This window comes from Chiroxiphia lanceolata, chromosome 11, assembly GCF_009829145.1.
Source record: "Chiroxiphia lanceolata isolate bChiLan1 chromosome 11, bChiLan1.pri, whole genome shotgun sequence".
NCBI lineage: Eukaryota > Metazoa > Chordata > Aves > Passeriformes > Pipridae > Chiroxiphia > Chiroxiphia lanceolata.
In genome coordinates this window covers 17330858-17350367 of record NC_045647.1, presented here as the reverse complement: position 1 = coordinate 17350367, position 19510 = coordinate 17330858, and the positions used below count along the sequence as shown (strand labels likewise).

Genomic DNA, 19510 nt, shown 5'->3' with positions numbered 1-19510 from the left:
GTAAAGCAGCTAAGAATAAACTCTGGCCTCTGTAGCTGTTGTTTCAGTGCAGTGCTTGTTTCTTTTTTGGAGTTCCTGCTGTTAAATTCATGTCCTAAGCAGTGGTGTTGTTTTGATGATGATAAAGATGCTGTTAGTTTTTTGGTTTCCACCCACTGTAATCTTGTTTTGCTGCCTCTCATTCCTTAAACTTCCAAACACGTTTGCTTCTCTTCTTCAAACTCTTCCCACTTGAAAATGTGCAGAGGTTTTCCTTCTCAGGAGCATAGAGAGAAATGCATTTTTCCTATGTATAGCAGTAGTTTCCTATTATTGCAAATTAAAACGTGCACTGTACCAAATAATGTGGGACTTCCCATGGAACTTTTCTGTGAATCACTCTTATTGTTCCTTTTACATTTGTTTTCCTAGCAACATCCCACAAGCTAAGGGCTTGAAGGAAAGATTACTGAGTAAAACTTCTGGCTTGTTAGGGATCCAGTTCTTTGCCCAGTATTATGTTGTCAGGACCCAATTTCTTGAGACCTGAGTATACACATGTAGTGACTAATTTAAAATCCTGTCGACTTCATACTCTGAACCACTGATCCTTACAGACCAAAAAAGCGAGTCAAGAACCTCTAGCAGGACAAACTTCACGTTTAACTGCTGAAGTTGGAGATGGCAATGCTGTCAGACCAAGAAAATTTTCTTTTATGGGAGTCATTGGAAATGCTATTTCAGGGGATGTGGTTGCTGGGGTGTCACTGCTGTCTTCTGGAACTCTCTCTATATGACAGCTTGTAGCAACCTCTCAGTGCATGTGGTTCCTTGAGACCAAAAAGACTCGGTTTTAGTGCTAATTGTACTGCTGCTGGTAAATGGGAAGAGAGGGATTTTGGTGATGTGACTGAGATCAGATGTAGCATTGAATATGAAAGCTGAGCTTAATTCCTGGGGCTAACTGCTGTGTGGGCATCTCCCCTTCAGAATCAAGGCAGCATGGATGCCATGAACATGGATACGGTTTGCAGGCTGTATGAAGTGGGCCGGCAGCGTCTGGCAGAAGATGAAGAGGATGAAGAAGAAGATCAGGTGAGAAGCACAGCACTAGCCTGGGTGTTCAAGGGTAGCTGTTAGCCCTCTACATGTGTTCATTTATTACCAAGAAAGTACAGAGGCCTCATTTGGTCTCACTTAATGGCCTCATTTGGTCTCACTTAATGTGAAGTAGATCACTTTACTGCCAGTGTGAACTCAGGCTGTCTACACAGAGCCTGTGTGAACAGTAACTTTGTGCACTGTAAACTAGTGCAATCATTTATAGTTTATTGGTTAATTTCCCTAATATTTCAATCTTGATCAGAAGCTCTGCTGTTTGTTCTGCCTTTTTTTTTTTAATATTTTGACACCCATTAGAAACAGTAGTGCTTGAGGTTTTTTCTTTTTCAATTCCAAGTCTCGTATTTGGGCATAACTTGTCACCAGTTTCTGAATGAGATGTAACCTGTGGCTAATGCACACAGTATGAAACTGCACAGTACTTGTACACAGCAAAATGTTTTAAGAATTTTCAAGAGGGCTGCAGGTTTGCACTGGGATGTGTTGGTTTTCCTTCTCAGATCAGCCGTTTGATTTCTGGCAACTTGACAAAAGAGCTAAGAACTGCAGTAAGGGCCCCTCAGGGTGCAGCTGGTAGTATATACACAGTAGCACAGAATGCTTACTACAGTACAGTGACAATTAAAATTTGTAGCTTTTTGGGTGTCAGGTGTTTTGTGGGGTTTTTTTTGAAAGGCAAAGACTTCATGCTTCTATTCCCTAAAGGTTTTAAATGCATTATCCTTTGCTCTATGGTGCCTGCATTCTAGTAAATGGTACATTTGTATCTCCTGTGAGAAAAGCTGACTTCACCTTTTTCCAAAGAATGCTAGAAGGTAATACTTTGATGGGTTTTTTCCAGACTCTGTGGAAAGCTGGATTTCTGATACCCTTTCTGTGTCTGAATCTTCCCCTTGCTAGGTTAAAACTTGTACTTGCTAGTTCAGAAGACTGCAGGTCCCAGGAAAGAGTAATTTTCTCTGCAGTTAGTTGTTGTTATTACAATTTCACTGTAATTCTGAAGATAAAGCAGCAGTTCTGGTTTGGGTGTGCAGTTTGTGTCGTGGCCTCTGAATGTGCTACAGGGTTGCATTTGAAGTCTTGGCATTCTTTTGAAATCATTGGTCATTGTTTCTATCCCTAGATTGGATGGATTAAGAGAGTAGAATTTCTTGGGAAGAGCAGAATTTCTTGGGAAGCAATGAAGAGGGAGGAGAGATTACTGTTCTTTCCTTCCTTTCTACTTCCTAGCCTTCCAGTGCTTGCCTTGGGCAATAGTTTCTATTTTTGTCTCTGCTTCCACGTTTTTGTCCACTTTCTGTAAGCTAATTCATATTTTCTTTATAAAATTAGAAAAAAAAATAGTAGCAGAAATGGTTTTTGCATTGTACAATGATTAACCAGCAGCTATCAGGGCACTGTTTTGCAAAATCACTGGTAAGTGTTGACTCAAGGGGAGATCTGTGTTTGTATAAGGCAGTCAATGGTTCCAGGCTGTAACACCGGGTACCCAGCAGAGATAAGGGATCTGTCACCCATCAGGTGTGTCTGGGGACACTTCCTGTCTTACAGGTAGAGGTGGCCCCAGGCAGAATTTAAGTGTGCTAAAAGCTTTTCTGTAAAGCTGATGGAGTGTTCAAACAAAGCTGCTCCGGGATCGATTTGCAAGCTGAGTGACTAATTGATATTGCATAATTGCTGGGGTTTATGGTCTCCATTTCTGAGGTCTGTAGATGTTTCCTAGATAGTAACTTTCGGGGATGGTTGCAATAAGGTTTCTTTAAAAAGAGATTTGGTTTTAATATAAACGCTTATAAACCCAAATTAAATTCAATCTAAGTATATTTAGCAAAACATAAACTGATGTTTTCCTCTCTGTCCCGTAGCTGTTCCATCCATGCTATTCCTCCAGGTTTGTTCTGCTCTTAGGCTTACAAAATACAGCTTTTGTCTCCATAGAGACATCCAGCATTGAGCTAGAATGAGGAGAGGTTTTCCAGAAGAAAGATGGAATCCCTCTGGCACACTTGTCTGTTGAGACCAACAAAAGTAATTTGTTCCCTCATGAAAGGATTTTTCTGTGTATACGTAAGCTCACACTTATGTAGGTGTTCACTACTTGCCTAGTTAGTGTCTGTGATTTAGAGTTTGAAAAACTGGTTATAACCTTTGAAGTTTGTTGGGACTTCTCACAGGGAATCTAAAACCACTTCTGGCTGAAAGAAGATGCTTTCTGATCTTTTTCTTGAAAATGGTGGAGGGGGAAATCCATATGAATCAACATGAACCTGGTATCTTTTTGGTCAAGGTTTTTAGAACAGATACTAATCTGTTTGATCCCTGGGCATTCACACCTCGACTTGGTGTATGTTTGTATTTTTCTATCTGACCTACAGGGGTCTATGAGGACCTTTTTTTGCCTGTACAGAAGGTAGTGAGTGCTCAGATAGAAGGATGTCTGATGGGCAAGCCTAGCTCGGAAGTCATGTATCCAGAATAAAACTGCTTTAAAAATTGTGCTAGAGATAAGTTAAGAACTGTGGAGAAAAATATCTGTCTGGCATTTTTTTTACTTGAAATTTTAATGCCTCATGATGCCAGTTCTGACAAATGTCAGCTGGTAGCTCTGTGACAGGTTTTTGAAAAGCAGGAGACTGAGCATCTTTAAAATGAACCTAGTGGGGATGGTTGGTCTGTAGATATCTTTCCATTCCTTCCGTAATTTAAGAAACAAAACTCTATTGCTTCTCCTTTCTCAATCCAAATCTTGAAAGATTAACTGGTCTGCTCCATAAATTGCCCTCAAATGAAATGATCAGGCTGACTCAGCTGGTTTGTGTGTGGTGCTGCTGCAGGAAATGTTTGTAGTTTTATTGGCAGTGCTGGAGAACAGCACCACTGTGGCTGAGTTCTTCCCTGGTGTTGTGCTACCCTTTCCTGTGAGGTCTCTGGGAAACTGCCTTTCCCTAGGTATGGCCAGCAGTCCAGAGCTGTTGAACAGAACAAATGCTAAAGGATATTGATACTCTGTGGTCTGTACTTACTGTGGTAACTGAGGGGAAGTGAAGATGTCTTGTGCTTAGCGAGAGTCCGTTTGCAGGCTCTTTTGTTGGATGTTTTACTCCAGAAATACTAGTCCTTCTGCCTTGAACTTCCATGAGTTTTGTGTATTATCTTGGCGCTGGGTGAGTGTCTAAATGGATCCATCAGCAACTGACAGTCTCATTCACAAGTATTTGCAAAACTATGTTCAGTCTATGTGGAAATATGTAAGGGTTTCTTATTTTTCAGTCCGGCAGCAAATTCTTCTTCCTGCTGTATTTGCCACTGTTTTGATACACTCCTTCAGAGTTAGACTTAGCAAAAATCAGGTGTGTGTCTGAGCTACTAGTACAGAGCCTGGACCATCTTTTGGTTGTTAGCTTGCTCTATTCTTACTTATTTCTCTTTTTTGGCTGATTAGTATCCCCCGTTTCACTTGGTAATCTACTGTCTTCTGCAGTGAGGCAGTCCAGGGGTTTCAGAGGAAATGTCAGGTGCCACAGGCTAGAAAAGGAGACCAGAAATATTAAGTGGTCAGAAAAACTAAACCCAGTGGCACTGGCTGAAGACAAAGTAGACTCAAAACTGAGCTCCGGATAGTGTAATCCTCTGAGTGGGTTTTGGGATTTTCAGTCTGTGCATTTTTCCTTCCCTGTTTTCATTGTCCTTTCCATATTAGTGGTTTAAGGGCTGTTTTTCTCTCTGTGGTATGTATGGGTGATACATCTGTGAGGCTCAAGTAACATTCTCAGTTGTTGTCATGCTGAGGGACATTTACAGCTTCAGCAGCAGATTGCTTCACCTAGCTGTCCCTGTCCTATAAAGTGTGTTCTACTTCTTTTGCCAGAACTGAAGAACTGTTAATTATCCTGCAGTGCTTCTGGGCTATCGAAATGGTGATGGTAGGTGTGTAATTTGTCTTTTTGCATTGGTTTAGAAAATTCTAGGTGATGGGAAATGAAAGCTTTGGAGATAAGGCAATAGAGACTCGAAAGACAATCACTATTCTAACATATGGTTTAGTCAGGATGGGTAATGTTTTCCTCAGATTTCTATGTGGTCTTTGTGATCCCAGTTTCTACCTTTTTTTTAGGATTCTCCCCCTATCTGCCTGCAACAGCAATTCAACTGTACTTTTATTGCTGTTCTGTTCTATGGTTGGTTTGGTTTTTTTCACATGGATATTGATTTGCTGGGGGAAAGACCCCACAAACCTTAATCCATATTGGCACAAGTATTTGGGACCCATCAGACCACGGTGGTGCTTTGCCACTACAAGCTGACTCGAATGATTTATGTCATCAGGGACCATTAACTGAAGGTCCATTTCAGGAGCTGTTCCTGTAACATTGAAAGATGTGGTTTGATTTGAAATCTTGCTCAAGATGAAATGGTTTACAGAATAATAGCTGGGAACAAGTATTTTCAGACAAATGTCTCAAGTGATAATAAATATGTGTTTATTGCACACCTTAATAGGAATCTTTGAGCTTAGCTGCAGCCTAAGTAAAGAGTGGTTTCTGTCAAAGACCTTTTTACACAATAGATCCATCTTTTGAACAGGCATCCTCCAAAACACATTTTTAAAAGAAATTTTTTCTCAGTACTTCTTACCACATTTTTTTCTCAGTACTTGTTACCACATTTTTTAGATAGTAGCAAATAACTGTGGCCGCTTCAGCCTATTCTGCTGTTTCAAAATCCATTTTCAGTAGCTTTCAGTTGAAACAGAGGAAATTCTTAGAGAAGTATTTGGAATTTTTGGAAGGGTAAACTTAGTATTATGGAGTAAAACAGCTTCAGCAGAGATAAAAGCATATTCTGCCTGTTCAATGACAGAAATCAAAGGTGTCCTTCCTCTCACCTAACACATCTTTCTAGAATTCCCAGAATAGCTGGGATCCAAGAAAATAAAAGCTACCTCAGCTGTGATGAGAAATGCCAGTCAGAAGCTTGAGAAAACAAAGGAACAAATTCTTGTCCATAGAGAGAGAGAGTTCATTTACCTGCCAAATTTTGAAATTCCTTTATGCACTGTTGTTCTTTGTCATGGAATTAAAGGAATGAGCTTATTTTTGTGAGTGAGAGCATGAGATCAGCGAGAGGAAGGAAGAGAAGCAAATTGAGAAATTGTTCCTGGTTCTGTACACCATATATTATCTCTGAGCCCTACAGCACAGAGAATCAACAGTCATGTTAGAACACATTTATCTCAAGTGAAATGATGGCTTGCACATGCCTCAGAGAGAACAGTGACTGGAGTCAGATTGATCATCATCAGGTAAAATGGAAACATTCCATAGGCAAAACCAGAGTTTGATCCAAAGAGTCCCAGCTCAACCTCCCGATCCATCAGAGGCCCGTTCCCTTTAAAGCTTTTGTTTGTCTGTATTGTGGATGCTTTTTCATTCATCACAGGTAAGTTTAGACAAGCTAAACCTACTTACATAGACTAAGAGATTAACTGCTTTTTATTTCTCCACTCCATGTTTTGCCTCTGTGACACACTGCACGCTGTGTGCTGTTTCCTGTATTAAATCTGCACATACCTACACCTGCGTAGAAGCCCATGGTAAGATTCCTTGCTTGTTACATATAGTAACTCCTGCACATTCCCAGGCTTCTACGTTTTTTAGCTCTGTGATCTCATTAATGGCTACGAAAAAGTAGAAATTCTAACACTGAAGTGGCAAATGAAGGTAAAAGCAGGTGCAGCCTTGTAGTGTGAGGGAGACGAATACTTAGGATGAATTTAATGGTACATAATAGGAAATGGGTTTGCTGGCTGAGGAGAGGGATAGACACTAAGTAATCTAGGCAGTGAAATTCCTTACATGCTTGACCAGGGAGTCTTTTGGCTATATTTAAGCTTTTTCTACTGCCCCTTGTTCAGGGAGTGTGTTAAGAAGTGGTTGGGGGAGGAATTGGGTAGAAACTTTTAAGTGACTGAAAAGCAGACATGATCACTCCTGAGAATTGCATGGCAAAGGCTCAGAAAGGACCAACGTGCTACACAGCTGCTTTGGGAGCAGAGAGAACAGCTGTCAGAAGATATGACAAGAGGATTGTCTGTGGAGAAAGATAAATTGCTAAAACACTTATTCCTCTGGAGTGAAACATTCTTCAGGGAACTTGTATTTGAACAGAAAATTGTAAGTTCTTTTTTATGAAGGCAAAGCCCCTTCTCAGGGTGGAAATAGGAAGTAATTAAAATAATACTGATAATTTGGAGGGGATCAGATTACTGAAAATGAGTTTGCTTTGCTCTAGGAGAAACTTGGGAAAGGAGGGTGAAAGAGGGGGAGAAGCAAACAAATAAATTAACCAAAATAATGAGATTATGGGAAACATGAATTTCTTTAAAAAGAAAACAAACCTAGGTGAAATAAGCAACTTAGAGAAGCAGATACTTTCCAGCAGATGATTAGACTTGGCTACCACTATCCAGAAGTGAATTAAATATGAGCTGAAAGATTTGAAATGGTGGGAAAAGCTTCACTGATGTTGGATTAAGTGTTTTGAAGGTAGAGAAAAGGCAGCCTCCCAGAGGAAGATAAGAATAGTTAGAGCAATACCATATGGCATGATTCAAACTGAGAGGTGCAATAGAGACTGTTTTCAGAGGAAGGGACTGTTGCTGGAAAGCAGCTGCAGGTGAGAGGTGTTGACTTGGAGGTGATGATGGAGGTGAGCAGGGGGCTGGTGACAGCTGAGCAGTTCATAAAGCAGTCACAGGAAGCTGGGCACAGAACTATTGGTGCAATGCCTTGTTTTGCACTGTGAATCAGCTCCTGGGAGAGGAAGAAAAAGTGCATCAGGTGTGAGGTGAAGCTTTTTGTAACAGCTGAAGCCATGTCAAATAAGCAACAAAACAGTGACCTGTAAATCTGAAAACTGAATAAAAATTTCCAGCCTGAATATCAACAATCAAAAAAGACCTGTGGGATCTTCTCTTGCCAGTTAAAGGCCAGCCTAGTATAAATTTGAGAAGTTATGTAATCTGCAGTGGAGAAGTCTCAAATTCTGTTCACGTGGTCATAAAATCTTTTTGGATTTGAGAAATGTAAAAAAACTCTATAAAAAGTCTAGAAAGTGCTTAAAAGCGGGCTGGTCTATTTTTATAAACTACAGCTCTGCAGTGCTGTAAGTCAGACTTCCTGGAAGCACTTTGTACATACACTAATTTAGTGTTTGAATACATTACAGAAATATGTTAAGATCAAAAAGTTAAAGTTCTGCCTAGGTAACATGTTTTGCATCAATTTGAGTAAGTGAAATATGGGGTTTTCCTGAGCCTTTGAATAATTTTTGAGAGATAAACCCCAGGGAATATGTTAAGTATCAATAGTCTGTACTACCTAAAAAGACAAATTTTGTGAATTTTGTGTGTGCAAAATGATTGGGTAAAGGGGAACAGTAAGAATTCTGTGATGATGATGATGATGATGGTGAAAGCTGATGAAGGCTGTGCAAACAAGCATCAAAGAACAATATGGCAGAAAACACATAACACCTGAACAAGTGCAAAAGGTATTTACTAAGCTCTGAAAGGGCTGTAAAAAATGGCAATATGAAGAATTAGGTCAAGCATTTTTTTTGTTCCAGTGCAGCCACCCCAGTATTTGCCATTCCTTTAGGGGATGGGATGTTGTTTAGTTTTTTCCTTTGTGGTTAAAAATGATAAATTAATTGAACCAAATCTACTCTGCTTTCTGAATCTTTATGTAAGATTGCAAATTGGTGGTAGAGCTCAGTTACCAGTAATTTGCTTTGAGATGATCTTGAGATAATCAACTTTTCTGTAAGTTTATGTCCAGCTTTTGTTGTACTACTACATCTCTGTAAATCTTCCTGTATGCAGGCATGATAGAAAGGTGATGGGAATCACTTTTACCCTCTTAATCATCCTCAAAGCAGTTCCAGGGTCATAGACTGTGTGTTGAAGCTGTTTATGTTACTGTGTAGGTGAGTTAGTGAGTGTTGAGAGATTTATCTTAAGATGAAAACTTAAATTATTGTTCCATTTTGCAGTCTGATTCTAGAACTGATAGTTCCTGCATCCTTTATGCTTGTCTAAAATACATAACTGATGATACTATACATTACTAACTTATATTCATAAGACCTTTTGAATTAAACTGACACAAACCCTCTGTATAGATGGTCTTTTTCAGCCTAAACTAGTCTTTAATAGTTGAGTTAAGCAATTTCTGTCTTACACTGGGGCCTGTCCCTGTGTGGACATTCTATCCTGTGGATAGATATTCCACACTAAAATTGCAGCCTCCTTCTTTGCTATCCCCTTACAATTATAACTGGGTTTTGGGTTATTCTTATTTGCTTTAAATTGTCACCTTTGTTCATTACCTTATTTTTGCATGACCTTTTTGCTTTAACTGGGGTGAAATATTCTGTAAAGTATTTATGCAGGGAGTGGGGCCAGGAAGCCATTTTGTGTAGGAATTAGGGTGGGTGTTTCCAAGATAAAAATTCCTTTATGATAATTGTGACACTGTGGTTTTGATGAGCAGAGAGAGTTGGCCATCCAGGTGTGTTGATACCACAGTGTCACCTGCATTGGTGACACTGTGTGTGCTGGACATGAAGAGGAGTAACACTGGTGCAGTGTTAGGAAGATAACACAGAAACCCCCTAGAATTCATATCCATTAATTAATAAAGTTAATACATATCTCTATCATATCCAATTACAAATTTGAATCTCATTAGGGGTCAATGAGTACTCAAAATTACTCTACTCTTGACATATATGAAGGTAAAACTCTTTAAATTAATCCAAAGTTTAATTATCTACAGCTAATTAATATACCTGAATCCCAGTGTAACTAAAATGGGGAGCAGTGTGACATCCTTAATTCAAAAGCTGGACTCCATCACGTCCCTCTGAGTGTTGCTTGCTCTATTTAAAAGGCACCATTAGATTTTTTCTTTTCTTTTTTTTGTTTTCCTCCATCATAGCCTCAGGTTGAGATTGTTTGTAATCTTCCATGATTTCCATGGGAAGACAGGGGTTTGGTCTGGCTGCACTGCAGTCATGGTGCACCTGGCTGTAGCACAGGGCACACACAGACACCAGGCTGGGAGTCAGAGTGCTGATAGGGAGGTAAAATGTTTTACAGGGGGAAGGTTATGAGATGGTCAGTTTGGGATTCTGTAGTACTACCCTTGTGCCTTCTGCAAAGGGAACTGGCAGCTGTGGAGTAGCTTCCGTTGGAGAGGGAGGAAAATATTCTCTAAGGAAGCAGAGGAGGAATGTGAATACTCCATGAAAAGTTCACATTCTGATCCAAGCAAATTTTCGACCCAAACAGAAGAATATCTTTAGGCATCTAAAGGAGTTAGTGATGGCTGAAACAATTCCTTGGTATTGTTCACGTCCTCTGGAGAGTGCTGGCCCATGGGTTCTGTGGATCAGTTTACTCCAACGAGGAAGATGAGCACAGGTGCCTGGATGTTTTGCACAGATGTGCATGCTGGTTCTGTTTTCCAGCAGTACCTGTGTCATTGCCCAAAGCTCTTGGGAATGACTGATGAGTAGACAGGAACTTGCTTTTGCAGGTTTTTCCTACAGAAACAGATATGGTTTGGAATAAATGTTCTGCCTGTCTTCCCTTGTGACATGGCACAAGGATATTTTTCACTGCTCTTACTCAGAGTGCTTGTTTGAGTCACTGTGGAAGGTGTGCCATTTTCCACCTGTGCATGGATCCCTAACGTGAGACAGTTGTGTCTGACGAGGATTCATCCTGGATCCCCAGTAACAGGTCGGATATCACTTGCATGGGATGGTGTTAGACTGCACCTGGTACTCCCTCACACCTTTCTGAGCTGTCTATCCCACGGATTGGGTCTGGGTGCAGAAGTTCTGGAGCTTTCTTAGGAGAGCTCTCCCCATGTGTGTGCAAGCCGTGTATTCCAGCTGGGAGTGCTGCACTGTGCCTGCAGAGGGTTGTGCTCGGGGGTGGCTCAGAGGCACAATTTATTTGCCTGTTACTTGGCAGAAGCATCACAGTGTCCAAGTTCCTGTCTGGGTTCTTTAAAATATAAGAGGTTTCTCAGGGATGAAGTTGCTCCTTCTGAACCCTGTTATATATCACTCCTCAGCTCTGTAAGGCTGTCACTGTGTGTGTCACACTGCCACACACACACCTGACTCCTTGGTTGCTTTACCAAGGACAGGTATAATTTTGATCTCATATTACTGTTCCTAGGTGGGTTTTAAATGTGTGGCCAATTCTAACCACCTACTTCAGATTAAGTAATTTAAACTGTAAAAGTGGAAACATCTCGGTTCTTCTGGTGCTGTTTGTATTCTCATAAAGTATTTTTTCCCTCACTGGTTGGTATAATCCTTCAAAGTTAATTTGCAGCAAAATATACAACCTTTCTGTGTAATTTGGCTCTTACCCTTGTCAGCCAGAAGGAATTTTTACCTTAATACAACTATATTTAATTTCATCCTATATTTGAAGGATATTGCTATATATGCCTTGCCTTAAGCTTGAATGAAAATGTTGATGAAATAGTATTTCAGTTTCTAATAAATACATTACATGTGAAACATAATCAAATAAGGCTGACATTTTAAGTCCTTGTGGGCTATATATTTAAGAAAAAGATGCTTTCAGAAATTCCACAGATGTGGAAACAAAGAGGGGTACCTAACTTATTTCAGAATCCTTTAGGTTTTACCTACATGGACTCTAAATGAATCTTGTAGACAACATACTTCTTTCATGGAGTTCAGGTGTGTCTCTAGCTCCAGATACAAAGAAATTTGGCTTAATTTTTCCAAGCTTTTTGAATAAATTGATATCTTTTCTGCTTCAAAGCTGTTTAGAGACTGAAAAAGGAAAATAAAATCCCCTGCCTTTTTCAGTTTTTAATCAGTTTTTCAATTCTGAGTAGAGTGATAAGCTTTAAGACATTGGTCTTTCTGCAGGCACAGCATACAGCAAAAATAAATTCAAATTATTAAGACAAAAGCTTTTGTACTCAGTATATTTTATGGAAAATTATACACATTATGACATTGCAGTTTAAAACTGTGAAGTGCAAGTAAGGTATTTCCTCTCCCAAAGTGTATGCAATTCAAAAAGCAATGCCTGTTTGTTTGAAGACCCATTGACTCAAAGTATTAAGTTTATAGTTGACTAAAATAAGCACAGGCTTTCATACAGGTTGGTTTTAATTTTACACTTAATACAAGCTCTTAATACAAGAAAACTGAGTATAGCAAACCAATGCTTTTATACTGTAATCTCCATTTAGTAACAGGGCACTTCTGGTCAGCAGAGGAGACTTGGCTGCATTTTCCAAGTGAAGAAACAATACAATTTCGTCAGGCTTCCTGGCATTCCTTGTTTCTCTTGCCTGTGACAGATGTTGGATTTGTGTGGGTGTGGTGGGCTTTTTATAGCACTGACTGAAGAAAAAGTAGGTTGGGGAGATGACAGCAAAGGACTTTCCTCTGTCCTTTTAGGTCTGAAGATGCAGCAGCCTAAATAGCACAGTGGGAATGTGGTGAGCTTGAGGACCAAACCATCCCTTGAAGTGGGTTGTTAGATGTCTATCTTAATTGCTTCCTAATTTTGCAGAATGTGTTCCCTCCCAAAGCAAAGGGGCAATTAAGGCTGAATGAGTTGAGAGCTGCCTCCCTGCCACATGAGAGCACTCTGTTAGAGAAACAGGCTGTGGCTCTGAGATGAGCAGGTGTATTGAACCCTTTTAGTCCTGGAGACCTCCTGGAGCTTGGCTTGTGCTGGCAGGTTGTCTGGAAGAAGGATAGGACTGTAACAGCTCCTTCCCACTTGGTCTTCTCTGTTACACACAGATTTCTGGATTTCATCTGTGCAATGAGGAGTTCAGGAATTCAAATTCTTATAGTGTGATAGAGAAAGATCTTGATCCATAGGTAAATACCAAAGATGAGACCTCTGAGCTGCTTTAAACAGTTCTATCATCCAAAGCTGCTTCAGGGATTGGTTTAGGCTAATGATATCCTTCCCTACATTTTACATCTCATCCAGATGGGAATGGCAGGGACAGAACGTGCATGCTGTTTGATGACAAGCAGAGGTTTTGGTCCAGCTGAAACTAAAGCAGTTTGCACAAGACTAGCAACAAAGCCATGGATTAACAGGTCTTACTGCATGTCCTTCTCAAGAGTGCCTTGTGATGACACATGTTGGTGGCCAGTACTGGAGCGGAGCTTGGGCCAAGGGTACCTGTGTTGCACCAGCACTTTGCAGACAGGACGTTGCAGGCTTGGAAGTGATCTAACATATGATGTTCTGTAGCTGTGGAGAGAGAGAGAGTGCTTAGATGGGAGATGGGAGTGTGTTCATAATGTGTGATACCTGGATATGGGGAGAAGTGAAAACTATAGGTATGTTTTCTTCAATTATTCCATTTTACATTTGTCTTAGTGTCCGCAATGGACTGTGTTTGCTGTCTTTATAGGAGGAAGAGGAGCAAGAGGAAGAAGATGATGATGAAGATGATGATGACACAGATGACCTTGATGAACTAGATACAGACCAGCTGCTGGAGGCTGAGCTGGAGGAGGATGAGAACAACGAGAACGCTGGTGAGGATGGAGAAAATGACTTTTCTCCCTCCGATGATGAGGAGATTGCCAACCTCCTGGAAGAGGGAGATGAGGGTGAAGATGAGGATTCTGATGCTGATGAGGAAGTCGAGCTGATTCTTGGAGATAGTAAGTGTGTGCCCAGCTTGGTGAGCTTGTCCTCTGGTTAAGGTCCTGACAAATATGCAACATCTAAATCTCCCCTGAAATGACTTAGCTGAGGCACAGATCATCATCCTTGTTCACCTGTGGCCTCTCTAGGTAATCTGCTGGTAAAAACAGCTCTTATATGAGAGAACAACTGTGCATTCTGGAAAAGGAGGTATCTCCTTTCTTCAAGTGCTCCCAGGTGTGTGTGTGTGAGAACTTGGCAGGCCACCAAGAAACTCCATGTGAAGAAGCCTTGTCTGATTGCTTGCCTGTCCTGCCCTTCAAGGGGACACAGGTTTAACTGTTACCTCCCCTGTCCTCTGCCTCATTTGTACCTGTAAGGACAAGAAACACTTTTGGTCCTTGGTGCTGTTCTTTCTCTCTTGTAATGGTTTGAAGTGCAAAGCCAACATGGCATCTCTGACTTCACTTCCCCTGTCAGACTGTTCTGAAGCTAACATAACTTTTGGGATACAGTTTAAATTGTTCTCTTTTTCTGGCACTCCACAAACTCCACAAAACTTTCTAACCACTGGGTTAGAAAGTTAAAGTGTGTGTGTGTGTGTGTGTGTGTGTGTGTGTGTGTGTGTACCCCAGGAACCCTGGGCAACCAACTGGGTGAGGAGGGGGTGGTGCCAGGAGTAATCAAGGGACTTTTAAAGGGCTCCAGGGAGCAGGAGCAACCTGGAACATGCTGAACAGGAGTGGGCAGATGGGCGTGGCACAGCAGGGAGGGCACAGCATGGCAGTTCATGCAGGCAGAGTGAGCAGGAAGGGTTTGTTTCTGATCATCCAGGAGCATCCAATAGAGGCAGCAGAGTCAGTAGCTGGTAAGAAAGAGCAGAGATCCTTTCAGCCCAGTCTTATTAGCATATTAGTTTAAGCTCCCTCAGTTATGGTGTTGACGTGCTGTAAAGCTCGATCCCTTGGAGCTGTGGGAGTCACTGGACCAGCCCTGTCAGAGGCCTCCAGACAGACAGACCTGCTGATGGCAGATGCAGCTCTCCAGGTCACAGGTTGCCAGGAGTGCCTGATGCCTCTTCCTGAGACTGGAAGCAAGGTCAAGTGACCTGGGAAGAATACAGAGATGCTGCTTGCCACTGTTGGGAAAAAAATCGTGTGGTAAAAGCTGAACTGGAGTTGAAGCTGCCAGAAATGGGGATGGGGGGCAGTAAAAAAGTCTTCTCAAATACATTAATGGCAAAAGGCACTATAGAAATATCATTGGTCCATTCCAGGATGGAGATGGTCTCCTCACAAACAGGGACAGAGACAAGGCAGAGGTGTTTATGCTTTCTTTGCCTCTATCTTCAACATGGTGACAAACCAAGGGGGTCTCAGTGCCCTGAGCTGGAGAACCAAGACTGAGAATGATCAACTCCCAGTTGACCCTGAAATTGTGCTGGATCTGCTGTTCCAGCTGGATCCCTACAAATAGGGGCCTGATGGGATTCATCCCAGAATCCTCAAAGAGCTGCTGATGTCATCACAAAACCTCTCTCAGTGATTTTTTTTTTAAGTGGTCTTGGAAATCCAGAGAGGTTCCAGCTGACTGGAGGCTAGTGAATGTTGTCCCAGTTTTCAAGGAGGACCCTGGAAACTCCAGGCCTGTCAGTCTCACTTCAGTGCCTGTTAAAGTTATGGAGATTATTTTGGGAGGGATTGAAAACACCTGAAAGACCACACAGTCAATTGGTCACAGCCAGCACAGATCTGAATCCATTAGAGAGTGTCCAAAGGAGGGCAACAAAGATCATGAAGGGAAGCCGTGTGAGGACACTGAGGGCACTTGGTGTGTTCAGCCTGGAGGAGACTGGGGGGAGACCTCATTGCAGTTACAACTTCCTGGGGAGGGGCAGGCACTGATCTCTGCTTTCTGGGGACCAGTGACAGCACCCAGGGAATGGCCTGGAGTTGTGCCAGGAGGTTTAGGTTGGATATTAGAAAGAGGTTCTTCACTCAGAGGATGGTTGGGCTCCCCAGGGCAGTGGGCACAGCACCAAGGCTGTGCTCAAGGAGAGTTTGGATAATACTCTCAAGCACATGATGTGACTCTTGGGGATAGTCCTGTGCAGGGCCAGGAGCTGGACTCTGATCCTGATGGGTCCCTTCCAACTCAGCATATTCTGTGAACATACAGTAGGTGTGTTTCAAAGCAAAGTAAGTCAAAGAACAGTTGAAACAGGGGAGTGAGAATGGCTTTAGTTCCTTGTGCTTTAGAAGAGGTTCTGATTCCTTTTTGGGAATAGTCCATGGTGAACCTTTTAAGTATGAATTTCTCTTCCTCCCCTTTTGTCACCACCTTGGGGACATTAGAGACGTTTGTCAAAGCAGTGTATTTATTGTGCAGATCTTTCAGGAGCTTGTTTCTGGGCCAGCTGGGTGTAATTTTTTGAAATGCACATGTGACATAGGATGGAAGAAGTGTATTGAATTGTCACCAGCAGCATGGCTGACTCTTGATTCTGTTTCCTGTTCTTCTATAATCCAAAATGGCAACTTCCAGGCAGGTCTATGCAAACTAACTATGGTAAGCAGTTAACTGCAATCAGATTTACCTATAGGCATAGAGCTCAAAATTGGAAGGTTGTGTGGTGCACTGGAGAATAGTGAGCTTTCCTCCGGGGTTAAAAAAACCCCCAACAAACCCCCAAAACTCCAACTTTTCCAGCTTCTCTTTATCCCCATAGTTTCTGGATTGTTATCTTGCTTATGCTTCTTTCCCTCTTACTGTGTAAGTGTAGCTGCTGCAGCACTGGCTGATGTTCTCCAACTACCCTTAGGTGGCTGTGGCTGTTCTGGGAGCACTGATGACCCTCAGCTTAGACTCAGTCCGAGGGATGGTGAGATGGAGCATCCCTTGCTGATCACAGTGGAAGGGCAGCTGGCTGATCCTCAGGGAGGAGGGTTGGGGGAAAGAATTTGTGCCCTCTCTGCTTGCCTGTGATTTTTTTTTTTTCCCCCTAAGGATAGTGTGTGGAAAGGGATGAAAGTTCCAGAAGGCCTTGCTTACCTTGACAGGCATTTTACAGATCCACTATAACTGAGATGGCTGAGAGGAAGTCTTGGTGTCTTTTTCTTTTCTTTTTAACTATTTTTAATACCTAGTTTACTGCTGCATCCAATGAATTCGCATAAGAAAAAGAGCCAACATCACCTCTAAGGTAAGGCAGGAGCCCTCTTGCTTGCCAGAGCTGCTACCACTCCCCTCTTGCACAAATGAGGGAGTAGAGAACTTATGTTTTAAGATAAAAAGCAAGTGTGTGTGTGTGTGTGTGTGTGTGTGTGTGTGACTGCTTCTGGCAAATCCTTTCATGTCTTTATTCTGTACCACAATGAAGAAAACCAGCAAAAGCACAGTTTTCAGGTCACCTTTAATGAGTGCCATGTAGTTAAATTCATTACTGAAACATTTGGGTTGCTAGAGGAAGGTTCTGGTTTTGAATGTAGGGATTGATTCTCCCTCAGAGGGGTCCATCTCACTGCATAATGAATTACCCCATGCACATTACACAGCAGCCCTATTTCACCACATCAGGCTGGTGGAACTGTCCAGCTGTGAGGAGGGACTGCTACATCTGTCCAGCCCCTGGCATGGAGAGCTGTGCAGGCAGCTCACTGCTGGTGTCCTCCCCACCTTGTCAGGGGGAAAACCTGCGAGCTCATAGGAACTGCACTGGCTAAAGCTGCTCTCCCTGAGCTTCTCTTTTAAACAGGGAAGGAAAGCTCTGGTGCAGATTTCCTGGCTGCTGCTGAGTGATTTGGAGCACTAATGGCTCTGGCTGCCTCTGTCAGTGCTGAGGAGCTGTGGCCTCGAGCAGGGGTGTCCCAACAGCTGTGCTCTGCCATAAACCAAACATAACCCACGTGTCTCTTTTCCAGCCGACAGCTCAGATAACTCTGACTTGGAGGACGACATAATCCTGTCTCTGAACGAGTGAGGAGCGGCTGCCGGGTGGGGTGTTGGCAGGAGGAGATGCTCCCTTCCCAACAGAAGACCAGAGACCAAATTGGAAACCAGTTCTGAGCACCCCACCCCTGCTTTTCCTGGGAGAACCCGAGGAACTCCTGCCAGCCCTCTGTGTTGGTTTGAGTCAGTTGGAGGCTCGGGGCTAAGTCTCAATAAAGAGACCTGGGGTTAGGCCTCATTTCTCTCTGCCTTTTTTTTTTTTTATTTTTTATTTTAGGCTGAGATGACTCTCCTCTTCAAGGAAACTTCTGAAGATATTTCACAATATATTTTCTTTGTATAAAGTTCTTTCCTAAAGAACAAAAATAGTTTTATAAAAAAAAATAAAAAGAAAAAAAAAGGCAAGTGTTCTAGTAAAGAGGGGATGACCTTTGTATTCCTGTAGTACCTTGTTACCATGGGGTAGGTTCAGGGGAGAAAAATTGTTTAAAATTAAATAAAATTAAAATTTATGCAACTACCAAGTGAAATAAGAGGATCATGATTTCTAATATTGTTGAGGAGTGAGAATATTTTTATTTTAAATATGATTTTATTTTTAAAAAAAAAGAACTACAGGTGTTATACCTGCTAATGCACCAGTGTGTTCCAGATGCTTTTGTTGTCCAGGGAAGAGCCCCTGGAGTGTTTGCTAATGGAGATAGTGATACCAGCTGTAGTGGGAGGCTGAAATCCTGGCTGGGCCTAGTCAGAGCCTGGTATTCCTGAAGACATGGGAATCTGGGATTGAAGTTTGAGCCCTTTTTCTCCCCTCTGCCCTTTGTGGTTCAAGTTTTTTAATCTTTCTTTCTTTCTTTTTTGTTTGTTTGTTTGGTTTTTTTCCCCTTCTTGCCCTCTGTGTGGAAACTGCAAATTGAAGGCCTTTTTCTTTAATGTAAAGTGTATTTATTAAAAAATTAAATACAAATCCGGTGTCTGTTTATGGCTGTGCATTGTAGCCATGCATTCCCCTGCCAGCCATGCAAAGTGGTGGTCCATGTGCCTGTGGAGCTTGGCTGGAGAGCAGCCAGGTGTAGCTGGTGGCCTGGCTGCAGCGAGGAAGGAAGGGCAGAGTAAACAGGAGTGAGCTTTGGGAGCACAGGCTCCATTAGGGTGGACATTGCACAGTGCCTGTGGGTTCCAGTCTGATCACTTGGGTTGCTTGACAGCCTGGAATTCCCAGTGTGGGCATCCAGGCAGGAGCTGGGACGTGCTGCTTGGTGCCAGGCTGTGGTGGTGTGTGAAGGTGCACTGGAGTGTCCCCTGTGGCTCAGCCAGAGAATTCACCCCCTCCCTGGTGTGTGTCAGGAGCTGGGAGCAGCACAGCCCTCCTCCTGTGGTCTGGCATTGCCAGGCTGCCCTGTGGCTGTCTGGGCAGAACGCAAATCAGGGGCTCCTGTTGGTGCATGACCAGGGCCCTGCCCTCAGAACTGGCAGTGGAGTGTTTGATTTCACAGTGCAGCACCCACTGCACGGCTTAGTCCTGCTGGTCAGAGCTGGCAGGTGAGGGTGCTCCCTGCTTGCCTGGACAAGGCCACTACCTGTGCTGTTTATTCCCAGGTGTTCAGATAACATCCGCTCACTTTTTAACCCTTTCTCTGTTTTGGCCACTTTCAGAATAGGGTTTTAGGCAGAACAGGGAACTTGAGGCTTCTCACTCGACACTACAGCCAGTTTTCC

General features: G+C 42.5%; 1 protein-coding gene across 6 annotated transcripts in view; it reads left to right on the top strand.

Moving 5' to 3' along the window:
* The window catches only part of DCAF1 (DDB1 and CUL4 associated factor 1), a 50763-nt gene extending 32010 nt beyond the window's left edge, over positions 1-18753 (top strand). For 4 of the 6 annotated variants that reach the window (XM_032698990.1, XM_032698992.1, XM_032698993.1 and 1 more), the window contains exons 22-25: positions 970-1074; positions 6686-6694; positions 13605-13860; positions 17764-18753. In XM_032698990.1, coding sequence (XP_032554881.1) covers positions 970-1074; positions 6686-6694; positions 13605-13860; positions 17764-17822 — 429 coding nt within the window. In that variant the 3' untranslated portion in view covers positions 17823-18753. Of the gene's footprint in view, positions 1-969; positions 1075-4969; positions 6659-6685; positions 6695-13604; positions 13861-17763 lie in introns of those variants that run through there. The other 2 variants (XM_032698994.1, XM_032698995.1) reach the window with 2 other exon arrangements.
* The last annotated feature ends 757 nt before the right edge of the window (positions 18754-19510 follow it).